Source organism: Leuresthes tenuis, unplaced genomic scaffold, assembly GCF_036924035.1.
Source record: "Leuresthes tenuis unplaced genomic scaffold, fLeuTen1.0.hap1 SCAF_17, whole genome shotgun sequence".
In the NCBI taxonomy this organism is placed as follows: domain Eukaryota; kingdom Metazoa; phylum Chordata; class Actinopteri; order Atheriniformes; family Atherinopsidae; genus Leuresthes; species Leuresthes tenuis.
In genome coordinates this window covers 14,857,684-14,880,904 of record NW_027325371.1, presented here as the reverse complement: position 1 = coordinate 14,880,904, position 23,221 = coordinate 14,857,684, and the positions used below count along the sequence as shown (strand labels likewise).

At 40.0% G+C, this 23,221-nt stretch overlaps 1 protein-coding gene across 1 annotated transcript in view; it reads left to right on the top strand.

Moving 5' to 3' along the window:
* Positions 1 to 22,680, top strand: part of LOC140272894 (Na(+)/H(+) exchange regulatory cofactor NHE-RF2) — a 29,497-nt gene extending 6,817 nt beyond the window's left edge. The window contains exons 3-6 of the mRNA XM_072368402.1: positions 14,613 to 14,840; positions 19,872 to 20,025; positions 20,230 to 20,348; positions 20,461 to 22,680. Of these exons, the coding sequence (XP_072224503.1) occupies positions 14,613 to 14,840; positions 19,872 to 20,025; positions 20,230 to 20,348; positions 20,461 to 20,625 (666 nt within the window). The 3' untranslated portion in view covers positions 20,626 to 22,680. The remainder of the gene's footprint in view (positions 1 to 14,612; positions 14,841 to 19,871; positions 20,026 to 20,229; positions 20,349 to 20,460) is intronic.
* Positions 22,681 to 23,221: the final 541 nt, after the last annotated feature.

The following is a 23,221-nucleotide window of genomic DNA, read 5'->3' as shown; positions in this document are numbered from 1 at the left end:
GTGCGGCCGTCCTCACAGACAGATGTACTGAAGCCTTTTTGTCGTTCTTTCCGTTGACTTTAAAACCGGTCTTGTCAGGAAGAACACAGAGAGTCATTGCTGTGGTGACAGTCGTTTCAGCTTTTCAACCACTTTGTGTGATGCAATCATCTTTGATACGATGGGTTTCACCTATGATTGTTTTAGTTTAACGCTTTGTGTGGTAGTTTGTAAAAGTGCATGAGTTGAACCTATAAACACCAGATGTAATATTTAGCCTGCATGGTTAAATGATCACAACCTCAGGATGCAACAAATTGTATCTTTTATTCAGTGTGAGTGTTGGTGCACAGTTACAGACACACATGCGTCACAGGTGGGGAAACCTTTACAAACACTGATTTCTGGCTAAACAGCTGCAGAGACTAAACAAGCCAAACCTGGAGGAAAAGCAGCTTTTTTCACAAAAAAAAAGCTTTCAGAGAAACATTTGTGTACAAGTTCAGCCAGACTTGTTTTTTAGAAAATTCAGATTGTGGTAGTTGTGTTAGTGAAAGAGATCTGTGTGAGAAGATAATTGGTCAGTGTTTCAGGGTCAGGGCTTAAGGTTGGGAGGTCAGATCTGAATAAACACCAAGCAGAAACACTCATGGATGTTTGAGAAAGCACAGCAAGAGAAATGGTGATTATTATCACCACTTCTCTTGCTGTGCTTTATTATTAGGGGCAAAAACTGAAGTAAAGGGAGAAGTACAGCAGCGATAATGTTTACTGAGACTTTGATTCATGCATCAGTGTTTAACAGTAAAGTGAGCCAGAAAAGCAGTTAACATTTTTGTTCTAGTAATTCCTTTCTTTCTTCCATAGCTTCATTGACGTTAAAATAATGACGGGGCAAAGTGCTCCCATTTCTTATTTGCTACATTACTCTTTAAATGGCCTTTTGACTTTTGGTCTTTGATCCCAAAAAACGATTATCTCTGGCCTTTAGTTTACAATAAGAGCAGAAAGTGAGGTGATGGCGGGACTCCAACTCTGTGGGAGTCACATGTCGTCCTCGTCCTGTTCCCTGGCTCAGTTTCTCATTTTGCCCAGGATAATGGGAAAAAGATGTTGCCTGTCAGCTCTAAAGTAACAGCACACGACACAGGAGAAGTCTGGAAGTAGCCAGTACTTCAGCCTGAATGATTGTCTCGGCAGGATTTCCCTACACAACATCCAAACAGATGAAAGGAGGCTACCGGTTGCACAACAAGCCATTTCATTTGCATATATTGAAACAATGTCTTTATTTTAGTAAAAGACCAAGCTTTTAATTGGTAAAAGTTAGAGCTCCTCCTTGTATAATAAAATGAATATTTCACAAAATAAAGCTCTCCACCACAGATAGTAAGTGAGACATAAATTTGCAGGCATTTTGCTTTGTAATGACTCCACGTTGGTGAGGTGAGTTTGCAGTCTTCTTACAAACATCTGGAGCTGTTCTACAAAACCCTACACCCCCACCCCCAGCTTGGAATACCAATGTTGTTACATCAAGGGTCCTAATTCTGAGTGTCTGTGTGTGAGAGAGAGAGACACTGAGAGTAAAACAAATTCCTGGACTTAAAACATGAAGGATTTGGAAGGGTCATGACTGGGGAATGACAGTAATGTGTGTATTGGTTTATGTGTTGGGGTAATTAATGGACAGAAAGGCAAGTTCAGTTAATAAGGTGCACAATGTCAGAGAGACATGAACAAATGAGGGAATTGTGTTGAAGACTATGTGGGTGGGTATGTGAGACCAAATGCAGCTGTGTGTTTATGTATTATCTTCCCCTGCAGAGCAGATAATATATTCAAACGCTGCCCTTGTTAACTCACAGGATGTTGACCTGACTGTTTTTCTGCACACATTAGAGTGTTTGCACCCCTGAATTTACAGAATTCAGGAATTATTTGTCAATAAATGCAGAAGTTATTGAACAACAGCATGAATTAGGTTTTAATGTAGCAAAGTCAGGCATAGAAAATATGATCGGCACAGTTGCTGATGAATTAGAATGATCTCACACAAAACAAGGCTTAATTTCAGTGTTCCAACTTAAGAAACTAACCAAACGAATAACCAAAAACAATTGTTTACACCACAAAAGGAGTCGATCATGCCTAATTATGTAGTACAGATAAGAGAGCTTTCAGAGATTCTTCGATAAAACACAAAGGCAAGATTATTGTTTGCAGAAGTCCTCCTTTCTCGGATGATGTTGTATAGACAGAGGAAACCAAAGTAGAGCTTTTCTGGAACAGAGTCAGTTGTGAAGGTGATAATATCCAAGTTCATTAGGAAAAAAAACACCATACCTACAGTGAAACATGGTGGAGGTTAATGTATGCTGTGGGGCTGTTTTGCTGCCTGTGATACTGGAAGCACTACATGTTTCAAAATAGTAATGAAAAGATGAGATTACCAAGGTATTTTAGAATATATTCAAGGTCTCCCACTGTTTCCTGCCTCCAAGCACATGAAGAAAAGTATATATTTTCATTACAGCACTCCTGAGACAAGGAATGACCTCATCTCAGCTTGAGGCTCCATTAGCCACTGCTGTACTACTAGCATAAAAGACCCAGAACCTAGAGTGATATTATACCTACAGTATTAGAACGATCTAACAGTGAAAACCCATCTGTAGCCCACTGATAAAGGCTAACCAAGAATAAATCAAATCTAAATGTTTATTTGGTGTCAGGGCACCAAACTGAACATCACTCCAGCCGATATCTGTCTCTTCTTTTCAGTAACTTCTTGTGTCTCCTCTAAAGCTTTTCAGTATTTTGTGCTGCTTTCTCTTGGGTCCTTTTGTATTTTATAAATGATCATTATCATCACTCAAACCACAAGTTTGGACATAGATAATGTAGTCACAGCATATCTTTGTTAAACTCTTCCTCTCTTAAAATTGTATCTGAAGCTGTTAAGATGCTTGACCCAAATCCTCAGCATTATTTATAGAATGCACTATTTTTGAGGAGTACTTTACTGGGTCAGAATTAGGAAACCAGACCTTCCATCTTCTGTCATCCTACAGTCTTCAAGGATTAGTTTCTAAAGTGCTGTCGTTTGTCCCTGTAAGGAATGTCTGTTTAGGAGGCATGCAGAAAACCATCAGCTGCTTCTCATTTTTTCAGTCATATTTTTCAAATATTACTTGTTGGAATTGGAATTATCAGTGGAGTGTGGGTCGGCTGCCACCAGGGCGAGGATTGATCAATGCGCTGCCCACACAAAAGCTCTGCCAGCGAATATATAAGACGGAGAAAGAAACAGACACACAAAGCTCAAAAATCAGGCAGCAAGAGATTCTTCTTTGCCACGAGGCACTACTGCTGATTGAAAAAGGCTTGAAGGGCCCCTGCATGTACTGTAGTGGTGTGTTTTGATGATGATGTGGCAAACAGAAGCACACTCCACTTCTGCCTTAATTTCACAACTGTGCTGTTTTACAGATTCATTTCAATCCCTGCCACTTGTTGTGTGCAGTCTCTTTCAGTTTCTATCTTCTGACTGCTGCAATCCCAGCTGCAAACCAGCATACATTTCTGCATAATGTCCTACACAGTGTTCACGCATATTTAAAAAAAACACACCAGCTGATTGTGTGTTGTGTCCCTCTGGTTTTGCTGTTTTGTTCAGCTCACACTTCTCAGATCAGTTTGACACCAGGTGTCCTTTGCTCTGTCTGTAGGCGTTAGTGGATGTAATTGGAAGGTTTTTACATCTTTATGGATCAACAGAGACCTCTGCAGATGTTTGACAAACAAGAGAATGAGGTTTAGTTATTTGTTAAAGCATTATCACTCCAAACAGATGCTTGTTCAGGATCTCTTGGTGCTTCATTATAACGCAGAGGCTTACTGTCTCACTTTTGTTACATTTCTACTTTGTTTTCAGCTGCTGTTCATTTAGGTTCAGGGTATGAAACTACTCAGTTAGGGTTTGGTATAAATCATGGTTTAGATTTTCCACCATTTTCTGGGTAACCACAGAGAGACAATGGCATCGTCACCTGAGAACATTTGGTTACCATCTCATGGCATTTCTTTTAGAAGCTACTGGACCTTTTCTGACATGTGTTAGACCACTCTGCACACTGTTAAGTCATGCTGACAGGCTTTTCATAAGGGTTCCAGCCCAAGTATGTGACAGGTTGGGCATGAAAACATGTTGCATTTGAGGTGAGGTTATTATTTATATATTTACATTACATTTATTATTTCATGAGGCCTCTGACATAGAGAATGTTTTTTTCACTGTGACATCTACTCTATTATCTCCTCACAGCTCTGGGGCTGATACTACTGAAATACACACTCAATGTGTGCAATTATTTTCAAATAGATTGTTTGCAAATAGAAAAAATTATCAACTTTTGTCAAACTAATTGTTCCAAAAATATCCATCCATCCATTTTCTATACCGTCAATCCATCGGTCGGGTCGCGGAGGGGCTGAAGCCTATCCCAGCGGTCATTGGGCGAGAGGCGGGGTACACCCTGGACAGATCTCTTGGAGCAATTTTAGCTCTACTCTCATATACAAAAACATCTGTTGCCCGCGAGCACTGAAAATTCACCACCACCTCCAAAGGACGACGGATATCTGCTACATACTGATAACAGGGGTGTGGTCACACACGCCCAGGAATACGACACCAACATAACCAACTGCCTTCTCATCACATATGAATAGTGGTACAGACAAATTGACATAAATTTGACAGGAAAAAAGGTGAAACATTTTTTATCCAATCTAAGATTAAAACAGTTCAAGAATGAGAGAAGAAGAAGACACACACACACACACACACACACACCACCACCACCACCACTGTGAAAGTCTCAGCACTGCCAGCAGCCCACACAGTTTAGATTGACATTTAAATGCAAATAGACAGAAATGCACTTTGCAGCTTCTGTTAGTGTAGCAAAATAAGGGCCCAAAAAAAAGATGCGAGCTAAAGACACAGAGGATGGGTGGATGAAACACAAACAAAAAGCAGATTGAATGGAGTGAAGAAAGATAGTGAGAGGCAGATGGAGTCAGGGGGGCTCAAACCACCGGTTGGGTTGCATCTCGTCGCTCTGTTTTTGCATAGTGTAACTAACCTCATGAGCATAAAAACTAAACATACATAAGGGGAAATTATGAGACGGCCGTTGTCAAGCAGAAGACTAAAATCATTGAAGCGAAGAGAATGTTTTCTTGGAAACTAATACTGAGATTCAGCTTGGACGATGTGCATCAGGGGGGAAACATGACAGTAAAAACCCAGTCATGTGATTTTTGTCATTTGAATTGAAAATGTAAAAATCTGTTTTCTGACAGCAGTGTTAATCTCTATGAAGTGATCTAGCCTCGAACCCAATCAATGTAATCAGCTGAGATTTAAAGCCTCTAAAATTATAGGTCAGGCTGAGTGCCTTCACATCCGTCAGAACCTCGCCTGTGCTTAGTGACAGCTCAGCCTCGGGCGACGACACCCTGCGCAATATGTTTGTAATCACAGTGGTTTGCAGCTGATTGCAGCTGTAGGCATGTTCAGCAGGTGTTAGATGACAACAAATATCAATGTCCATGACTGCTTCATCAGATTTTTAGGTCTGCTTTTACAAAAGAGGCTCAGGAGGTTGATGAAGTTTTTTTGTGATCATCAGCTGCTTAGTTTGAATTAGAGGAAGAGATTTTGATGTGTGCTGGATTTCAGTCCATTATTTGTGTCCTTTACTAGTTTTCTTTTAGAGTTTGATATGAGTGCAAATTGTACACTGCTGTAACATAACCTTGAAGGTTATGGCAGTGAAGTACAGCACAGGGATGGCCTTTTTGAGAAAAAAATAATAATTATAGCATAATACAGACTATTATATGGAGCTGTTAGCGTGAAAAAGCGAACACACTGACACCTCTCAGGCAGAGGCAGTAATGAGGCAGCCGAATGACTTGTGTTAATCTCACTGTATTCTAAATAGTCATACAGACTCTGTATTCATTTGTACGTACTGTGTGCAGGACATGGTAATCTGTGAGAGCAAAGAACACTGACTCACAATCTGTGACTTTTGATAAGTCAAGCTCTTGATTCTTACACGTTGATCACACCTTCCTTTTCTCTGGAAAAAATTAAATAAATACAGTATAATTGATTTTTTGTTTTTTGATAGTGCTGAAAATATACGCTTTCTTGCCAAGGGTTTTGTCTCTATCAATAGAAGCTTTGTGGTTTCCATCAAACTCGGAGTGGGATTGACCAATCATGTCTGAGCAAGCTGAGGTTGCACGCTTATAAAGATAAAATAGTGAAGCAAACATGGGGAATGCATTTACTGAAAAACTATCTTGAATCATCTGGCTTTCGTCGGATAATGATTTAGCTGTTTGTTAACTTTTTATCTTCTTGCAAACAATGACTGCACAGAACAGGAAGGCTTGGCCTGGATATCTGTTATCTGTAATCCTACTATCCCAGAAACCCAGAAACCTTTACTCCAAGAGGCCAAGTCAGCAGCCGTAGTCGCTGGGTTTCCAGATTCCTGACATGCTTGTCATGTATCACTTGAATACACAGTCAGTTAGCTTAACCTAAAGCCTGGAACTAAATGGGTCCCGTCTGGCATGACTCTACTCAAATGCTCACTAACTAACAAACTAAATCCCGTGGAGAAATGCTCCTGAATTATGTGCACATTGATCATTTTAATATCTGTACTCATTTGTTAGTTTTAGAGGTGCAAGAGGGATGGTTTTGTTTTTATGGAACATAAAGTCAGGCATGCTGGCTACCACTGACATGAGAGAGGTATCAGTCTTCTCATTGGAAACCACAGCTGTCCAACTCTCAAGTTAAATGTTGTAATTTGGCGCTATATAAATAAAACTGAATCGAATTGAATTGAAATGTGTGTTAAAAATCAATGGCTAAAAATTAATTTCATGAACCTTCATCTTTCAACCCATAACTCTTGTGTTGAATCCTAGTAGTAACGAGATGGAAACTTGATCCATGACTGATACGCTTTAGTCCTACTTTATCATTCTGTATTTTTGTTCTAGTATATGCATTCACTCAAATGTTTACACATTCCACTGCAACATTCCTCTTTCTCTGCTTTCTGGTTGAGTTATGATCTGAGGAAACATCGATACAGTAGGTACCAAACATATTACACACACACACACACATGCGCACACATGCTGCAGCAGAGCAGGGTACTTTGTAAACAGATCTCAGCAGGTCTGTCCTGGTAGAGCAGCACACAAACCATACACTCACACAGCTAGCGTTTGCATCACAAGGCTGTTACGCAATGCAGTTCAACACCAGTGGGAAAAAACTATTGGTTATCAAGATCTGTGGCCTCGCTCTGTGTTCTCATTCACTCAGGCTTCTCTAGAACTGCTTTTCTCTCTCCTTGTTCACATCCTGTGCAGCATCCCCTTCTCCCTCTGCCCAGCTTCTTTATATCTCGCTGAGCCCTCCTTTTTTTCCGGTCACTTATTTTCCAATCCTGCTTTCATTTTTAAAAAGCTCCAAATCCCTCTCTTCTCCCATCCAGCTGCCTGTCTATTCCTTTTTGCTCTCATTCCCTTCTCACTGCTGTCGTTCTCGCACACTGTGAACTGGCCAGATCTGCTCTTCTTTCCACTCTGATTGAGCAATATTTGAAGCAGCTGCATGTGGAGCAGGAGCACACGCACAGTTTGAGGGCAGAACTGTCATGTGCGGAAAGTATGAGACACAGCAATGTTTTTAATTTGTTGTAGTCCTTTTAAACGAGCCACATATGGGTTTAGCTCGGTCAGCTGAAAATAAGAAGTCATTGTGCCATGCTGTCACATGGCTAGAAACCCATGTGTTTAAATGTATTTGATCAATAAATGATGCATTTGTGTCTGTCTGTCTGTATGTTTCCTTTAGATATTTTTGAAAAGTTACCTAACATGTGAAGAATGATACTTTTCTATGCCTAAGTAGCCTCTGACAGATGGAACCGGCTCCACTGGTTCCACTACTGTCTCTGCGGCAGCTGGTTCTCTACGATGACGTCAGTAAAAGCCCCGTATGCTGCTGTTTGTTTGTACTGTGCGTCATGCAACATCATCAGCGTTTCCAGTCAGGTCTCCATCTTTACTAGATTTTGTAGGAACCACAGGTATATACTGCCTTCAGACACAGCTGAAAGGGTCCACTCGAGGCGGTTTCAGTCAGCGGTAGTGTTATTGCAGTTTGGCTAAGGAGAAATGTTTGTGAGCAGCAGGGAAAAGCAAAATACATTCAGATATATATTCCACAACGAACAAGATTTGTATTCCCTGAAAAAGTCTCTCTGTAGCAGGTTACATCAGCTAACTAGAAAAACCAGCCAACACAAAAATTCTTGGTTGAAATAACTTTTATGCTCTTTAACAACTTCGGAATTTTATAGTGGTGGTCTTTTAGAATAGGCTTACCTACTTAATTGTTTTTTTTCTCTTGCTGTACATTACTCCAGTACCCCTGTTACACTCTCTCAAGCAATCCAAAGGCCCAATTTGCCCTGATTAGTGTTCTATTCTTATTCGTCAAAATTGGCAGTACCTCGTTCTCTGTGTGAGGCTTATGATGCCAATGTATTTTGATGGTGATGGTGATGCAACTAATGAAGCAGTTTTTAAGTCATGCAGTATGCTGGAAAGAATAACTCCCATCAGTGTGCATCTGGGGCTTTGTCATTTTTACAGTTAAAATACAGCTAAACTTCAAAGAATATTGTGTTTTCTATCATATACACAAAAGTGTGTTTGATATGCAACTGATGGATAGATGGATGGATGATCAAAGATTCTGCACTCTGACCAGCCTGTGGACAAACAATGGGGCAGCTGCTGGTTTGTGTTTTGCTTATAGAGATGTAGTCATCAAAAAGTGATAAAAATTATTATCAGTGGTAAAAAAATGTTAAAGGAATGCAGTTAAACTTGATTCACATTCAATTGTGTTGATTTTTCTAAATTGTGAGTTAATAAAACATAAAAGACATCGCTGATTTTAGATTGGACTTTCTCTGAAAATGCTTTGAGACACTGATCTCTTGCTTGATTTAGAGATGTTGCGATATAATAGAATCAGCGATAACTGCGATATTGAGAAAATATCGCGTTGATAATGCACATATTGTGATGATTTGATTTCAGCTACACTGTCTGATTTTTAAAGTTCCTCACCACCTAGTTTGAGTGTAATTCACTTGCCTAAAATAGAGAAAGAACAAAAAAAAGCCTAAAGATAAATAAGTCAGAAAGCAAAAAAAAATTTTCCTAATCTTTTATTTGTATTCCGATACAAATGGATTATTTTCCACATTACATATCACATCTTTTTCCTTTTACCTTATCCATTATTTGCATTTCAGACCTTGCCAGATCTGTTTTTAGCAAACCAAATTCTTTTGTCTCAGAGTACTCAGAGTAAACTTGACGGATTTATGAGAGAGTTTATTAGCTTCTCTCAAGCAGCTGAAGCAAGCACATAAGTGAAACCCACTTTTGTTCACAAAATGCTTTACGTGCCAATAAACACACTGAATTTTGAGTTTCTTTGCTGCAAATCAAGGGAAGGTATAACAGCACACGCACTCATGCATGCTCAAACATACTTCATGGCATTGTGAACCTATAGTTAGCCGCTGATCCTTGGCTGTGAAAGGGTTAACAGCGGTCATGATCTATCCATCGCAGTAGGCCACCACTCAATTATTCAACAAGCTGCGATCTAGTTACATCACCTGCCAATGCTACTGCCAGCAGTCGCTTTCAGGGAAGGAAATACACGTGTGTGTGTGTGCGCAGATGCCCAAATCAAGCATATAAACGGGTATGTCTTCACTGAGCACATACTGGTCTCATTGGGTTGCAAAGATGCAACCACAAACATATGCAGTCACACAACATGTGGCACATCTGTCTTTTAAAAAAGAAACTTCATTCCATATTTCAAACATTAATGGTTCATCACATCGTCCCACTCACAATAAAATTGAAATGTTTAATCAAAACATCGGTTAAATTAGTGTCTTATCACCAAACTAAAAGATACATAGAGACTCACACAACTTTCAGGTGTTTTAAAAGCAGAGAGGGGCGCAACAACTCATTTAATGCTGCATGAAAGAAATGAGTCTGTTACTGAAGATCAGTTTTAGACTATTTGGTTATGTACAACCGTGTTTTTGAAAAAGCTTCTGTTCTGGGTAAAACTTTTTGCCAGTTTCACAATAAAACGTGTACTAGGTTGGCCAAAACATACTAGTGCCAGTTTTAAATTTTTCAGTGCCTGTTGTTTTGTGAAAAGAAGCAGTCAGGAGACATGATACAAAATTATAACTATGCATTTATTAATACTTAAACCCAATTCTGCCTTTATTTCCCTTGACATATTTTTACTATCCAAACCAAACCATGTATTTTATATGCCCTACACTAACCAACAGCAACTGACAGCAAATTCAAAAAGCAGAAAGTTATTTGACAGCTTTTGAACACAGTTCGGCTAAGCGGTGGTGTGGTGGTTAGCACCGTCGCCTCACAGAGTTCCAGGTATGATTCCTGGCTGGGGCACTTTTCTGTGGAGTTTGCATGTTCTCCCTGTGTATGCGTGGGTTCTCTCCTTGTCCTCCCGCTGTCCAAAAACATGCGTGTTAGGTTAATTGTGCCTAGGAATGAGTGTGAGTGTGCATGGTGGTGGTTTGTCTTGTTAGTTTCTGTGTGTTCCTGTGATGGTCTGGCAACCTGTCCAGGGTGTACCCTGCCTCTTGCCCAATGACAGCTGTGGTAGGCTCCTGCCTAACTCTGCCATCCACCCCATCCTACCTCTTAAAAAGCATTTTGAACATGTATAATATCATATTTTGGACCATTTAATGTTACGGCAGACAGGAATATAATAATGAAAAAAATTGTAATTTGAAACCTTTGAGCCTTTATTGTGAAACTACAATGTTTTGCACTGTGGACCAACAAAGCTATTACACTTTCTGGTATGGGACTGCATTGAAATTGAAATAAAGACAGAATCCAGTGATTTCCAAAGCATTTAAAGTTCCCATGAAATGACAGGCAGAGTGCTAGTTGCCAGTGCAAATATCAAATTTCCGGTAAAAACTTTAATAGGTCTAATAGGTCAGCTGAAATAGCCTGATCGGGCTCCATCCACAAGTTTCTATCAGCTCTTCTAAAATTCTAAATCTAAGAATGTTTTTAGTTAGATACAAAATTAGCATATGACCCTCACGTGCAGGATGTGTTGCATGTCAGATATGTCAGATCTTGTGAAGAATTTTTATGAAAAATTTTAAAGGGACTTTAAACACTTTATTCAGAGTTTAGTTAAAGTGTTTTAGTGCATATGAACATAAGGTGTAGTTTATATTGTCAGTGAAAAAGATGATTATGCTGTATAGTATTCATGTCACAGATCGCACGAATAAAAAAATCTGCAGTCTAATGTTTACTATAATGACAATGAACAAACCACAGACAGGGAAATACAAGTCCTGTGTATTTGGTATTTTCCCCCACATGTTCTCACTGAGTGACCAAAACAAAAGCTTATTGTTGCAGAGGGCTAATGGAATTCATGGGATGGTACTAGTTCCTTTGGTGGCACATCCTCTCAGTGTGCCACGGTCAGGTCAGTACATGTATGTGTGTATTGTTGGAAATAAAAGAGTCATGTTTTGCAGTGGGTGTAAAATATTCCATATAGTTCCCTGTCAGAAAAGCAGCGTGATTCATTGCTGAATTTTCCAGATGAACTTGTTTTGAGCCGCGTTGCGGTTATGTGCATGTGTCTATGTTTTCCCAGCAGTTCCTGCTGCATCTCCTCCCACGTGGGGCTCTGTTTTGAAAAAAATGTCCGCTGCTGATAACCCAAAGCTTTCCCTTTGCTGAGACAAGGGAAAAACATTACATGTCATTTTTCTCTCTCTCGTCAAAATACTTCTTCCAAAAACCATGAATTTTTCAACACCCATAGTTCAAACAAACACGGCGGTTGCATTTCACTTCAGTGCTTTTTGTTTTTGTGAGCTTGTATAGTCATTTCAGGCCCTCGAAGCCTCTCAAATCAACTTCTCAGTCCTTCATGCTTTCGTCTATCATCAGCAGAGATTAATTTATTTTGATATGAAGCAGAGGACACACACTGTCCTCCTGACGCAATTTGTCGCAGGCAGTCAAATTTTGTTGAGATCAAAAAGAAAAACACATTAAAAAAAATTTACTGCGTGTACACTATGTCAAGCACCCAGAGTTTAAGAGATGGCACAGGCCCCAGGGGGTGATTAGTGCGGTGCGGACAGTCTTAAGAGGCAGTCGGAGGTTAGACTGGCAGACACTTGTGTCTCCCCCACATAATGACTCGCAGCTGTGTTGCTCTCAGTGTTTATGTTCGAGGAGTTCCACTACAGACTCTTTTCCTCACCAGCGTCTCTTACTGGAAACTTCTGTAATCTCGATTTGTCTTGCTCTCTGTCTCTGTTTATTTGTCTGCTGTATATCTGGCCTCCAAACGATCTTCTCTTTTATTCAACTCTTTTTCTCAACCCTCTTGCTGCATCTAATGTTCTAACCATCCCACACACTCTCTCCTTCCATGCTTATTCCCTTCCTCCTCTCCCTCTTTTTGCATTTTTTTGCTCCTTCGTCCAGATCCCAGAATACTAATACATCTGATTTGATATGTATTTTTATCTCCCTTGAAAGATCCACCCCTGCTGCCTAACCTAAGCTCTTTCCCCTCAGCCAGGAATAAGAGGATGAGCAGGGAATTATGAATGAATTATTCTTTTGTTACCCAGTAGTTTCTGTCCATGTCAGGGCAAGCTGCTGAAATCCCTGCTGTATTAAAGAATTTCAGGCCGGAACAAAAGTAAACATTACTGTACATGTAATTTTTTTTCATGGTTAAAGGATTAGGCTGTAGGATGATGTTCATTAAGTTAAAGGGGAGATCAAGTCCACGGAAATGGTTGATAAGTCAGAGAATTATTGTTAACACACCACAGTACCTTTGTCTCTTTGTCTTTCTGTCTCACCCTGCCCACATTCTGCATATGCATTTTAGCAGGCATAAGCTGGAACCTGGCAGAGGCTTAACATATACAGCAGAAACTATACTTACATAATATGGCTGAATAATTGTTCCGTTCACACAACATGTGGACTGCCTCTTAATGTGGACTGTTGCAGGTCACCCAACACCCATTCTACCTGTCTGTTACCTCAGCACTGATATCAGCTGAGGTTACAGAGCTGGCCCACCAGCTATCATCACAGCGCATTGCTTCCTCAATGTGTAGGTGGTAAATCAGTGTGATCGCGCCGTGGAGCTCAAGGCAAAATTATACAGGTTCTATAAATCTCTTCACCCAGGCGGATGGAACTGTCAGAGATATTATGCTAATGGACTGTTTTTCTCCACAGAATCACACTTTTCTTTGATAAAATCATCTTAAAAGCATCTTTTCTATGAATCAATGACCGCACTAAATTAAAAGAAAATGAGAGGAAAAATGGGCAACAAGCACAAATAGCACCTTTTTGTCTAAAATGTTCAGTCACAAGCTTGATGAAGTGGCTCAACTATGTGTTTGTTCACCTGCATCTGGCTGGAAATTTTTAGAGATGCTGCACCACTTGAATTCAAGTGTACAGGCTTTTAAGCATTGCTAATAGCATTAGTTTCTTCTCAATTAACCAGACTCCAAATGATAAGGTACAATTGTGGTTTATTCCTCACATTTTTTTGTCATTATGAACTTATAGCTGGTGGCAAGCACAATATTAGCTTTTTCCTTGATCCATAGTGAAAGGTTAAGCTGAGTCACAGTACAGCAGATTTCTCTGGTTTAGGCCTCAGGGCAAATTCAAAACTCTTTTTCCAAGGTAGAAATTTGTACAACAGCAGTTAAAGTATGGATAAATACACATACAGATGTTGGACCACGTTTTTTTGAGTCACAAACTAAGTTTACTGTAGAACTGCATCACATTAGTCATATTTCAAGTGTACCTGCCGTTGTTGGTTCAGCAGTTCTTTGACTGCTTGATGACTCGTGACTGCACGATGTCGATGATCACAGACTTTGTTATGCAGTAACCATGTACTGTACGTTGGTTTTGAGAACAAAGTCCAAAATGTAGTGTAATGAATGTGTTTCTCTTACTAGGTTCTCTACAGAAACCATGCATGTTTCTCATACCACATCACTACGTTTTCTTAAATTATGATATTCACACTCCACATCTCACTTCTTACCTACATGATCACTCACACCTTCCTCTTCTCCTTTACATTCACACTGTTGATTCAGCCACAGATGCTTCTGAGCTTGATTAAAGAGATGGAAGACCTCCATGCCAGATTTTTAGACCCATCCTGTACAATGTTTTCCTTTCCTCTCCAGTCGTCTCACTTTTTCTGTTGCCTTCTTACTTCCTTCCACTTCTCACTGACGTGTCACAGCATCTCTCCTTTCTATGTAAGCAAAAGTGTCAAGTTTTCTGCCAGACACAGGAAGACAATTACATATACTTGTTTCTGTCTGTTCTAGGAAGCTCCTGCCCAGGCCGAAGCTCACAGCCAGGCCCAATCCCAGTCCCGGCCCCAGGTCGACCCATCCGAACTCGTTCCACGTCTGTGCCACCTGGTGCGGTCTGAGATGGGCTACGGGTTCAACCTCCACAGTGATCGGTCGCGGCCCGGACAATACATCCGCTCTCTGGACCCCGGATCACCTGCAGACCATGCCGGACTGCGACCACAAGACAGGCTCATTGAGGTAGGAAAAAATAGTATTAATTGGGCCTTTATTCAGTATTTTTGCATTACTTATTAAAATGTAGTGCAATGTAAGAAGAATATTTAAGTTTTCTGTTCACACTGCTAATGAAACAGCCATGTTTGGTTTGTTTTTTAATCCTGTTTAGGTATTTATGAGGAATCTAAGACCGATGAGTTTCTCTGAATTTATGAACCACTTCAAAGTGAATGAATTGGATAAAATAGTTGATGAATCACTTATTTGGTTCAATGGTAAAAGTATGACAGACAGCCACTAAATGATAACAAATGTTATTTTGAATAATTTGCTGTCAGTTAATTTTATAGATAAATGTAGGATGAGTATAAATCGGAATTGAAAAGACAACTTCTGATACAGGCAGTGCATTAACAAATACCTGGAGCAGTAGTGGGTGGCTCAGCAGTTTTGAGAATTTTTTGTCAATGTTCTGAATGAGAAGCTGGTTGGTAGATAAGGGAGATGCTTCATAGTGGTGCTGATAAACTAAGAGCAAACTGTCAAGCAAGAAATATTAAGTGAGTGTTTTGTGCACATATGCATTTGGTTGACACAGCAGACCAGAGAGGAGAATGACGACGGGGTGATTTTTGAAAGATGATCCTTGGTTAGTCTGGTGCATGTGAGAGTGACTGGCAACGGTGGTTTCTTTTGAAGGTCTAATTGTACGGATTTTTCTGTGCCTTAACTCGTGTTTTTGAGCATGCTGTCACTTTCACACAATCATCTACTCCATTTCCTAGAAAGAAAGGACTTGTTGATGGCTCACCAGCACCTGCCGTTTTTAATGCAAGTGACTACTCAGTTCAACTACTATGTTTGATTATGTTTGTATGGTAGGAAATCGTGCATCTTAATGGAGACTGAGTACAACAAAATTACAGACTAGACTTGAAAAGTCTCAAAGTTGACTTGTAACATGTATGCTGTTTTGAAAAAAATTACCAGAACAGTTTAATTCTAACGCTACTGTAACTTCCCAAAGTTTACAAGAATTTATGAAGTCTCCTGCATCTAATCAAATACAAATGGGGCTCCATCTAGATGATCACAGCTTTGATTAAAATGGCAGGCATCACGCTTGTGTGTTTCTGAGGATAACAAGGCCTGGAGCCTGGGGGAGGCCTGTCTCATGGGAGAGGAGCGTTGGCTTCAAATCACCTTGGTCGCAAGGCTGACAAGGGAGATAGATGGTGAGAGAAGAGAGGGAGGAGTGTGTATGAGTATATATATGTATGTATCTTTGTTTTATAAAGCACTGACAGTAATAGAGACAGTGATGAATATGAGAAAAGAAAGTATCCAGTAGAGAATAAAGATGTTAGGTTAAAAAGAATGAAAAATTGTACCATATACAGTCACATCAGTGACAGTCTTCACATCTCCAAAGGGCGGAAAAGGAGAGTATGAGTCTTTGGTGAACTTTTCTGCAGTCAAAAAGAGTACAGGCTTCAGTAACATCATCATAAGTGCTTTCTCATCTGAGGGTCAAAACACAGCAGTCACCCTTCATTCCCATGATCTTTGGCCTCACTGGCTGTACATCAGGGTCCAGGCCAAACTGCAGAGCCGAACAAACTGAACACTGATAGGGCATGATAGAACCTTTCAATAAAACTCAGAGTAAGATACATATACATAGCTACACTGTGGCTAAGTCTTTACCATTTTTATATGAAACGTAGTGGTGCACTTAAAGACCGGAGGGCAAAAAATCATCATCATAGAATTATCCACAAGATGTAAGGCTGAGATTTACAGTCATCAAAAAAAGAACATACGTGAAATATGTTCATCAGATTTCAGTGCCAGGCTTGGCATTAGAGGATATTATTGCTCTGAGGCTTCACTGGAACATTTGATAGCTGGTGGGAACATCCTGCTGCAGGTCACTGATGGCAGCCATTGTCCACCACATCCCTGACATGAATTGAGGAACACAGTCACAATGAATTGACATCTACAGCATAATGGCCCGTGCCTTTAGAAATCTAGTCTCAAGAGCACCATACTGATGAATACACAAATGTTGTGCTCAGAGCCTCGCACATAGCATTGATTTTTCTATTGAGATGATGAATATGTGCACACAGAGTCAAAGCAAAGACATGAATGTAGGTTACAGTGAAGTAAAAAAAAAAAAAAAAGATGTTTAAATGCTTAGTTTAGAGCTAATAGTTAACTGCCACCCCAGTTATGAAGTTGGAGAAATTGATTGTTGCAAGTTGTCTGCGCAAGAAAAAATGTTGTAGTTGAACTGAGGTTTGTTATTTTGAGATTTTATTTTACGTCTCTTACAAAATAACACATAACAACTGTATCTCAGTGAAATAATTTTTGATTGGGTCCAAAAATCTGAGCCAGAGTCGTTAACTAGCGTTAAGTCGTTAATATTTGTGTGTGTAAGCGCAATGATAATCACAGTCAACTCTGACGACGCATCAAGACTTGGGCGCTTGAGTTACCTGTCAGCAGCTTGTTAGAGAGGTGAACAACCATGACCGAGCTGCCTCTGTCAGTCTCTCGCCATCTTTCTCTCTCCCCACGCCCCATTACACTGGAGGTGTACCAGCGGCAAGCATTGTGAAGGCCATGATGAGAGCTCAGCTTTCTGTTGATGTTTGGCAGAAGCACTGACACCAGTAAACGCCTCATCAGTCTCTGCTCCGGCTCCATTCGACAGAGCGTACCCTGAACCTCTCACAAACTTCAGTGTAACAGCACACAAATGTGCACTGATCTCACTTGTTTGGATGGACATACCTGCGATTCATATCAAGACATATTGTACTTTTACTTCTCAAGGGTTTTTACTTCTAATCCTTTAGGTACATTCTCCTTGCTATACTAAGTTTACTTCAGTAACATTCTAAATGCATGTATTTATTTATGTATTGTGTTATCAGTTATAATGACCTTACCTCAGTTTAAGTTGTACATTTTCTTTTGCACACTTGAGAAAATGTTAGCATACTAGCATGTTTAGTTAAGGATCCATGAGGATTTGGCGTAGAAATATAGTTTAATTCAATTCAGTTCAGTTTTATTTATATAGCATCAAATCACAACAAATGCAAACGCTGAAGGCACTTGAACGATATAGAATGATATATAGACTATAAACAAAGATCAAAACCTATTTGTAAGAGCTTCCAGATCGTGTGATATCAACCAAGAAGGTGTCCAATGCGGAAACAGCTCCATGAAACCTTTACACACTTGTTTTGCAAATGTTCCACTTACTCACTCTCTTATGGAAAAAAATAGAGCTGTTCTGGGAACATCAAACTTCTCCATCCATTAAAAACCATGACCTATAAATTCGTCAATTAAAGTAATAAATGCACAAGAGCTGTTGAATGATGGGTTGTCTGTAAGAACCTCTTAAACTCTAAACTTGCTGTCATGGCTTGTTGAGTGGCTCGTCGTGTTCGCTAGACCTACACCCAAGTGTGGAAGACTTTGTCCTTTGTGAAACTAAACTGCACACATAAAAGTGAACAGTCCAGTTTTTCATTTTCAGATGCACAGATGTCTTTTTAATTTTCTTATTTTTCATGCACATCAAACATGAGAGATGGTATCTTTGGGTGGCTGAAACCTCCGTGACATGCTGTCATACACACACACACAGTATTAAAATGATTCTCTCATAGGAGTAATCCCATGAGAAACAACCTTCTGCACGGTTCCTACAGCATGTATTAATTAACCCAGTGGGCAGAGAATAGTGTCTTGTCCTGTGTGGGTTGGACTGTTAATGAATCCTGTGAAACATGACACACAACACCTGTTGTTTGGCCAAATACAAAGATGCTTGTTCTCCTTATATAAAACTGTTTGTCTGTCTTTCTCCTTTGCTGACTGACAATCTATCTGTTGCCAGTCCTGTAATAAAACTGATACACTGATGAGAAGAGCGGTTCACATTTTCCATTTGTTGACTGTCTTTCATCTCATTTACTATACGGTGTTGTCTCACCTCTTCTCTCTTCATTCCCCCTTCCTTTCTCTCATAAAAACTCACAAGTCTATTTTCTATCACCTATTTGCCTAAAGTACTAATTCTTCATTTGGTTCACCGTATTCTCCTCAAGTGAGAGCAAAAGTGAACTTTTCTTTTTTTGCACATTTTCCCTTTCTCTTTTATACTAACTACACCCCAACTTATCATAAGCTGTGAATTTAGAACAAATTCCCTATCAGCACACTGACACCTGAAACCTGCACTATAGCCGGAGCCCAGAGGAGCCATCAATAATTGATTGTGTACCAACACTAACGTGACGTGGTGTGACGGCTACCTGCCGAGAAGGTCTCGACAGAGTTGTTTAAACGCAGTATCTAGATGAGACCATACAATAACAAAACTATTGTGTCTCACCAGCGTGGTGCAGAGATGAAGGAGATATAGTCATTATGCACCTGTGTGCATTTCACATTGTAACTTGAAGCTCCAATAAAATCAGCTCCATGTGCAGTCTCCTTGAATGTATAAAGATTAATTATTAAAATAAAAAAGCAAGAGTAAAATTGTGCAAACTGGTGCGTGTCCCCTGAAAAACCTGCGGGGCTTGAGTAGGTTGTTTGTGGTTTCATGACTCCCCCTGCTGGATGAATGAGGTAGCACTCGTGCATACTTCTAACTGGAAGCCTTGACAAACTTTATAGTAAAAAATCTGTAATTTTGTTTCCCTTTTTTTTGTTATTTTGTTTCTCATAAGCAAAATTTTACATTAACAGAGACCCAGTGCCATGCTGGGATAAATTTAGATCAGCACCATGAACTCATTCTGTGCTTTAGCCTTATATTCAGATTTTTGGGGCATTTAATGCAAGGTCTTTGTTGTAATATTTTGTTTCTATTCTCATTTTTATTTTACCAAGTTTAAAACTACCTGTTGGCCACCTTCCAAGTACCATGTTTAAGCACTGTCAAGATATATAACAATTAAAAAATCTGTTTTCTTCTGACATATAAACAAGCAACTATTTCTTTTTGCTCTCCAGGTGAATGGTGTGAACATCGAGGGTATGCGGCATGCAGAGGTAGTGGCCTTTGTAAAGAAAGGGGGAGACGAGACCTGGCTGTTGGTGGTGGATCCAGACACAGATGAACACTTCAAGAGGCGAGGAGTGGTCCCCACGATCAGCCATGTCAGAGGTGAGACTGGACTGCATACTGTCAAAAAAAACTGGTAGCATTTTAATCTCATTGTCATTTTAAGTCCATATTAGTCTGGAATGTTTTCTGTCAATATTTATATAAGAAATGTCATGTATGAAGGCAGTAAAGATTAAAGTTGTGAGTAAGAAAAGCTATGAGCCATGAGGATATTCTTCAGGTGTGAACTGTTTTTTTTCACAGATTATGACGGGCCGTCCATATCCAATGGCTCCCCCAGCCCTCAGATCAATGGCAGCTCTACCACTCAGTCTATCAGGTCCACACGCTCCAACATCAGCAGCCAGGGCAACAGCACGCAGGTGGGTATGAGCATTCATGAATGCTGCTATGTTTGGTCCTCCACATGAAAGTGCGGACCAACGACCCTTTTATCTTCCTCCCTTTCCATTTTCAATGATATCTCCCCTTTAGCTGGCAGATGACGAAGGTGGTCGCCTCTTGGACCCATTTGCTGAGATGGGCCTGACGTTGAGCGCTACGGCAGCGGAAGAAAAGATGAAGGTCCATGCCAAGGAAAAGAGGAAGGCGCCACAGATGGACTGGATGAAGAAATATGAGCTGTTCAGTAATTTCTAAGTCATTCCTTTCCAACACTTCAAAGACCAAAGGACAGAGCTCTCTGCAGTCTGAGTGGATACGTTTTTCACACGGAGAACCAAGATGACACATACAACAGACAACCTTTAGTTCCTGGAATTAAATGTGACATGAGGATAAAGATGGATGATTTCAGTTTGGAAGCCACCTCAGAGACTCTTCCCTCACCATAATGAAAGTGATGAATAGCCGCAAAAAAAACTGTAATTTGCTCAAATCACACTGCTCAAAATGAGGGACAGTTTAAGAACCTTCACACACATTGACAGCTGATGAGATGAATTGACCACATCGCTTTTTCTCTGCTTCAACGACCCCATTCCTCCTATTCCAAAATGAAAGACTTGTTTCAGCGACTATTTTTATATTTAAAAAGTATAAACAGCTATAAATGAAGAGTATCCCATCATCGTGGACTGCCTTTTGAAGAATTTTATGGACACTGTGAGATCAGCGATTGTGGCTATTGTGGCAGGTTTTCCCAACAGTCAGAGGATGCCCAAAGCTTGCAAAATATCACTGTGAACTAATTGAGAGACTCAATCTACATCCCATGCACTCCTTGTTTGACAAAGAAGATTATTATTGTGTATCCTGTAACCCACATGTGTTTGTACTTCATATTGATTTAAGCAAGTCATCGTCAAATGTAAGCTCGTATGCAGAAGCTGAACCGCCTCGGATCACCCCTGCTTTGCTCAAATATCATTTTTCTTACTTGTTTAACACTGACTTTAAAAAGAGCTCCAGTGCACACATACATAACACAGGGAGGCACCACTAAAATAGAAAAATACTTCCAAAGAAACACCAGCACAAGAGGAAACAAAGTTGAAGTCTCTTTGGGTGATGAGGGGTGGATTTGAAAGGCTTTATGTGTACAGCAGAGGGCATACCTGCACCATAGGATAACCAGCGAGGCCTTCTGGCAGTTGAACTAAACCAATTAGGTGACTCAGACATCATCATCTCACAAAGAAAAAGTATTTGCGTTGTGGTTTGGGAAAGAAACCCCAAGACACAATGAAGATACAGTATATTCCCAGTGGCAGTTGAGAAAATAATAAGAGAGGCAGTGATTTACGAGCAATGTGAAAGACATTTTATGTGGTTTAAATGTTTGACTTTGATTTGAAAGCAAGCTAAATGTGAAGGTATGTCATGAATTCATAAGAGGATGCGGAAGGAATATTTAATTGCTAGCCAAGTATCCTGCTATCAGTAAGCCAGTATTAAGTATCGTCTTTCTTCTATATAAGATTTATGAAGGATTTTAAATTGTAAACAGTACGACTCTATCTTAATCTCTTAATAACTGAAAGGAATTTAAAGGGAATTTCTCAGAATATATTAGTCAAAGAGGTGTGTAGTCTTGCTTTATGGAATGTAAAACAAAAATAGGATAAAACGAGTTTCATTAGTGGGTGAAACTGTCTTGAAAGAAGTTAACTTGTCCAGAAAGTTAACTTTTACTATAATGTTGTATCATTCTTTTCAACAGAAGCCAGGTTCTGCGCTTAAAGGATATAATAGGCAAAATACCCAATGAAGGCTTAGGTATTGGATCAGCTATAACGTGAGCAGTGTGTTCGGCAGGTTTTGGGATGGAGGGAGTGTCGGAGAAGCTGCCAGTGAAGATCCTCCAGTATGCTCTGGAGGATCTTGTGAAAGAGACTGTGGGAGCCATGGAGATTACTGAGGATTATATGCATTCAGGGGCAGCTGTCATACACATGTTCACACATGTTTGTGTGTTGAGAAGGTGTACATGCAGCAATCCAAACAATGTTAATGTAGTGCATTACAAGAAGTGGATCAGAGTTATATCTACCCTTTTTTTATTCATTCACACACTCAGTTTTCCACTTTGTGTCTTCATTCGTATGTGAACATCAATCTGCGTACAGCAGGGCTCATTCTGTATGCTCTCATAGTTGCATCAAAAGCAATCTCTGTTACTGTGGCTGATGTATATACACTAAAACCAAACAGTATGCGATGCAGGTTGCATTTTTCAATAAAGTGTGACAATTGCATTTTGTGTTTACTGAACTGTCCTCAACATTCCTGTTCTCTGTGTGCTCTGTTTTTCTCTCCCAGTTGGATCGCTGTTTTGACTTACTTTGCCCTTCATTCCTCCTCTTTATTTGTCTTTTTGTTACACTATCCCTCATTTGCTCCTGTTTCCTCTCTCTTTCTCAGCCCCCTCTCTGTCTCCCTCTCGCTGAGGATTATGTTGGCGTACAGTTTCAGTTTCAGCCTGTTCTCCGAATTCTCCGCTAGCCAGCTGCTGTGAGCTTTCGGGGACAAACAAAGGTTAAGCAGGGGTCAGAAGTGCATTTGAGTGTGTGCAGTGGGTTTCAGGGCCATTATTTTCCCTCGTCTTTTATTTATGTCTCCAATTTTCTGCAGTAAGATGCCTGTATTTAGTCAGTCTTCATCCAGACTGTGTGTTCAATCTTACACGCCTAAGAATTAGTCAATTGTTTTTACTTTTATTTCACTACTTAAGGAATGATTTTGAGCTTGAGTACTTTATCAGTGTGCCATTCGTGTGTTTTCCTTTTATACCAAA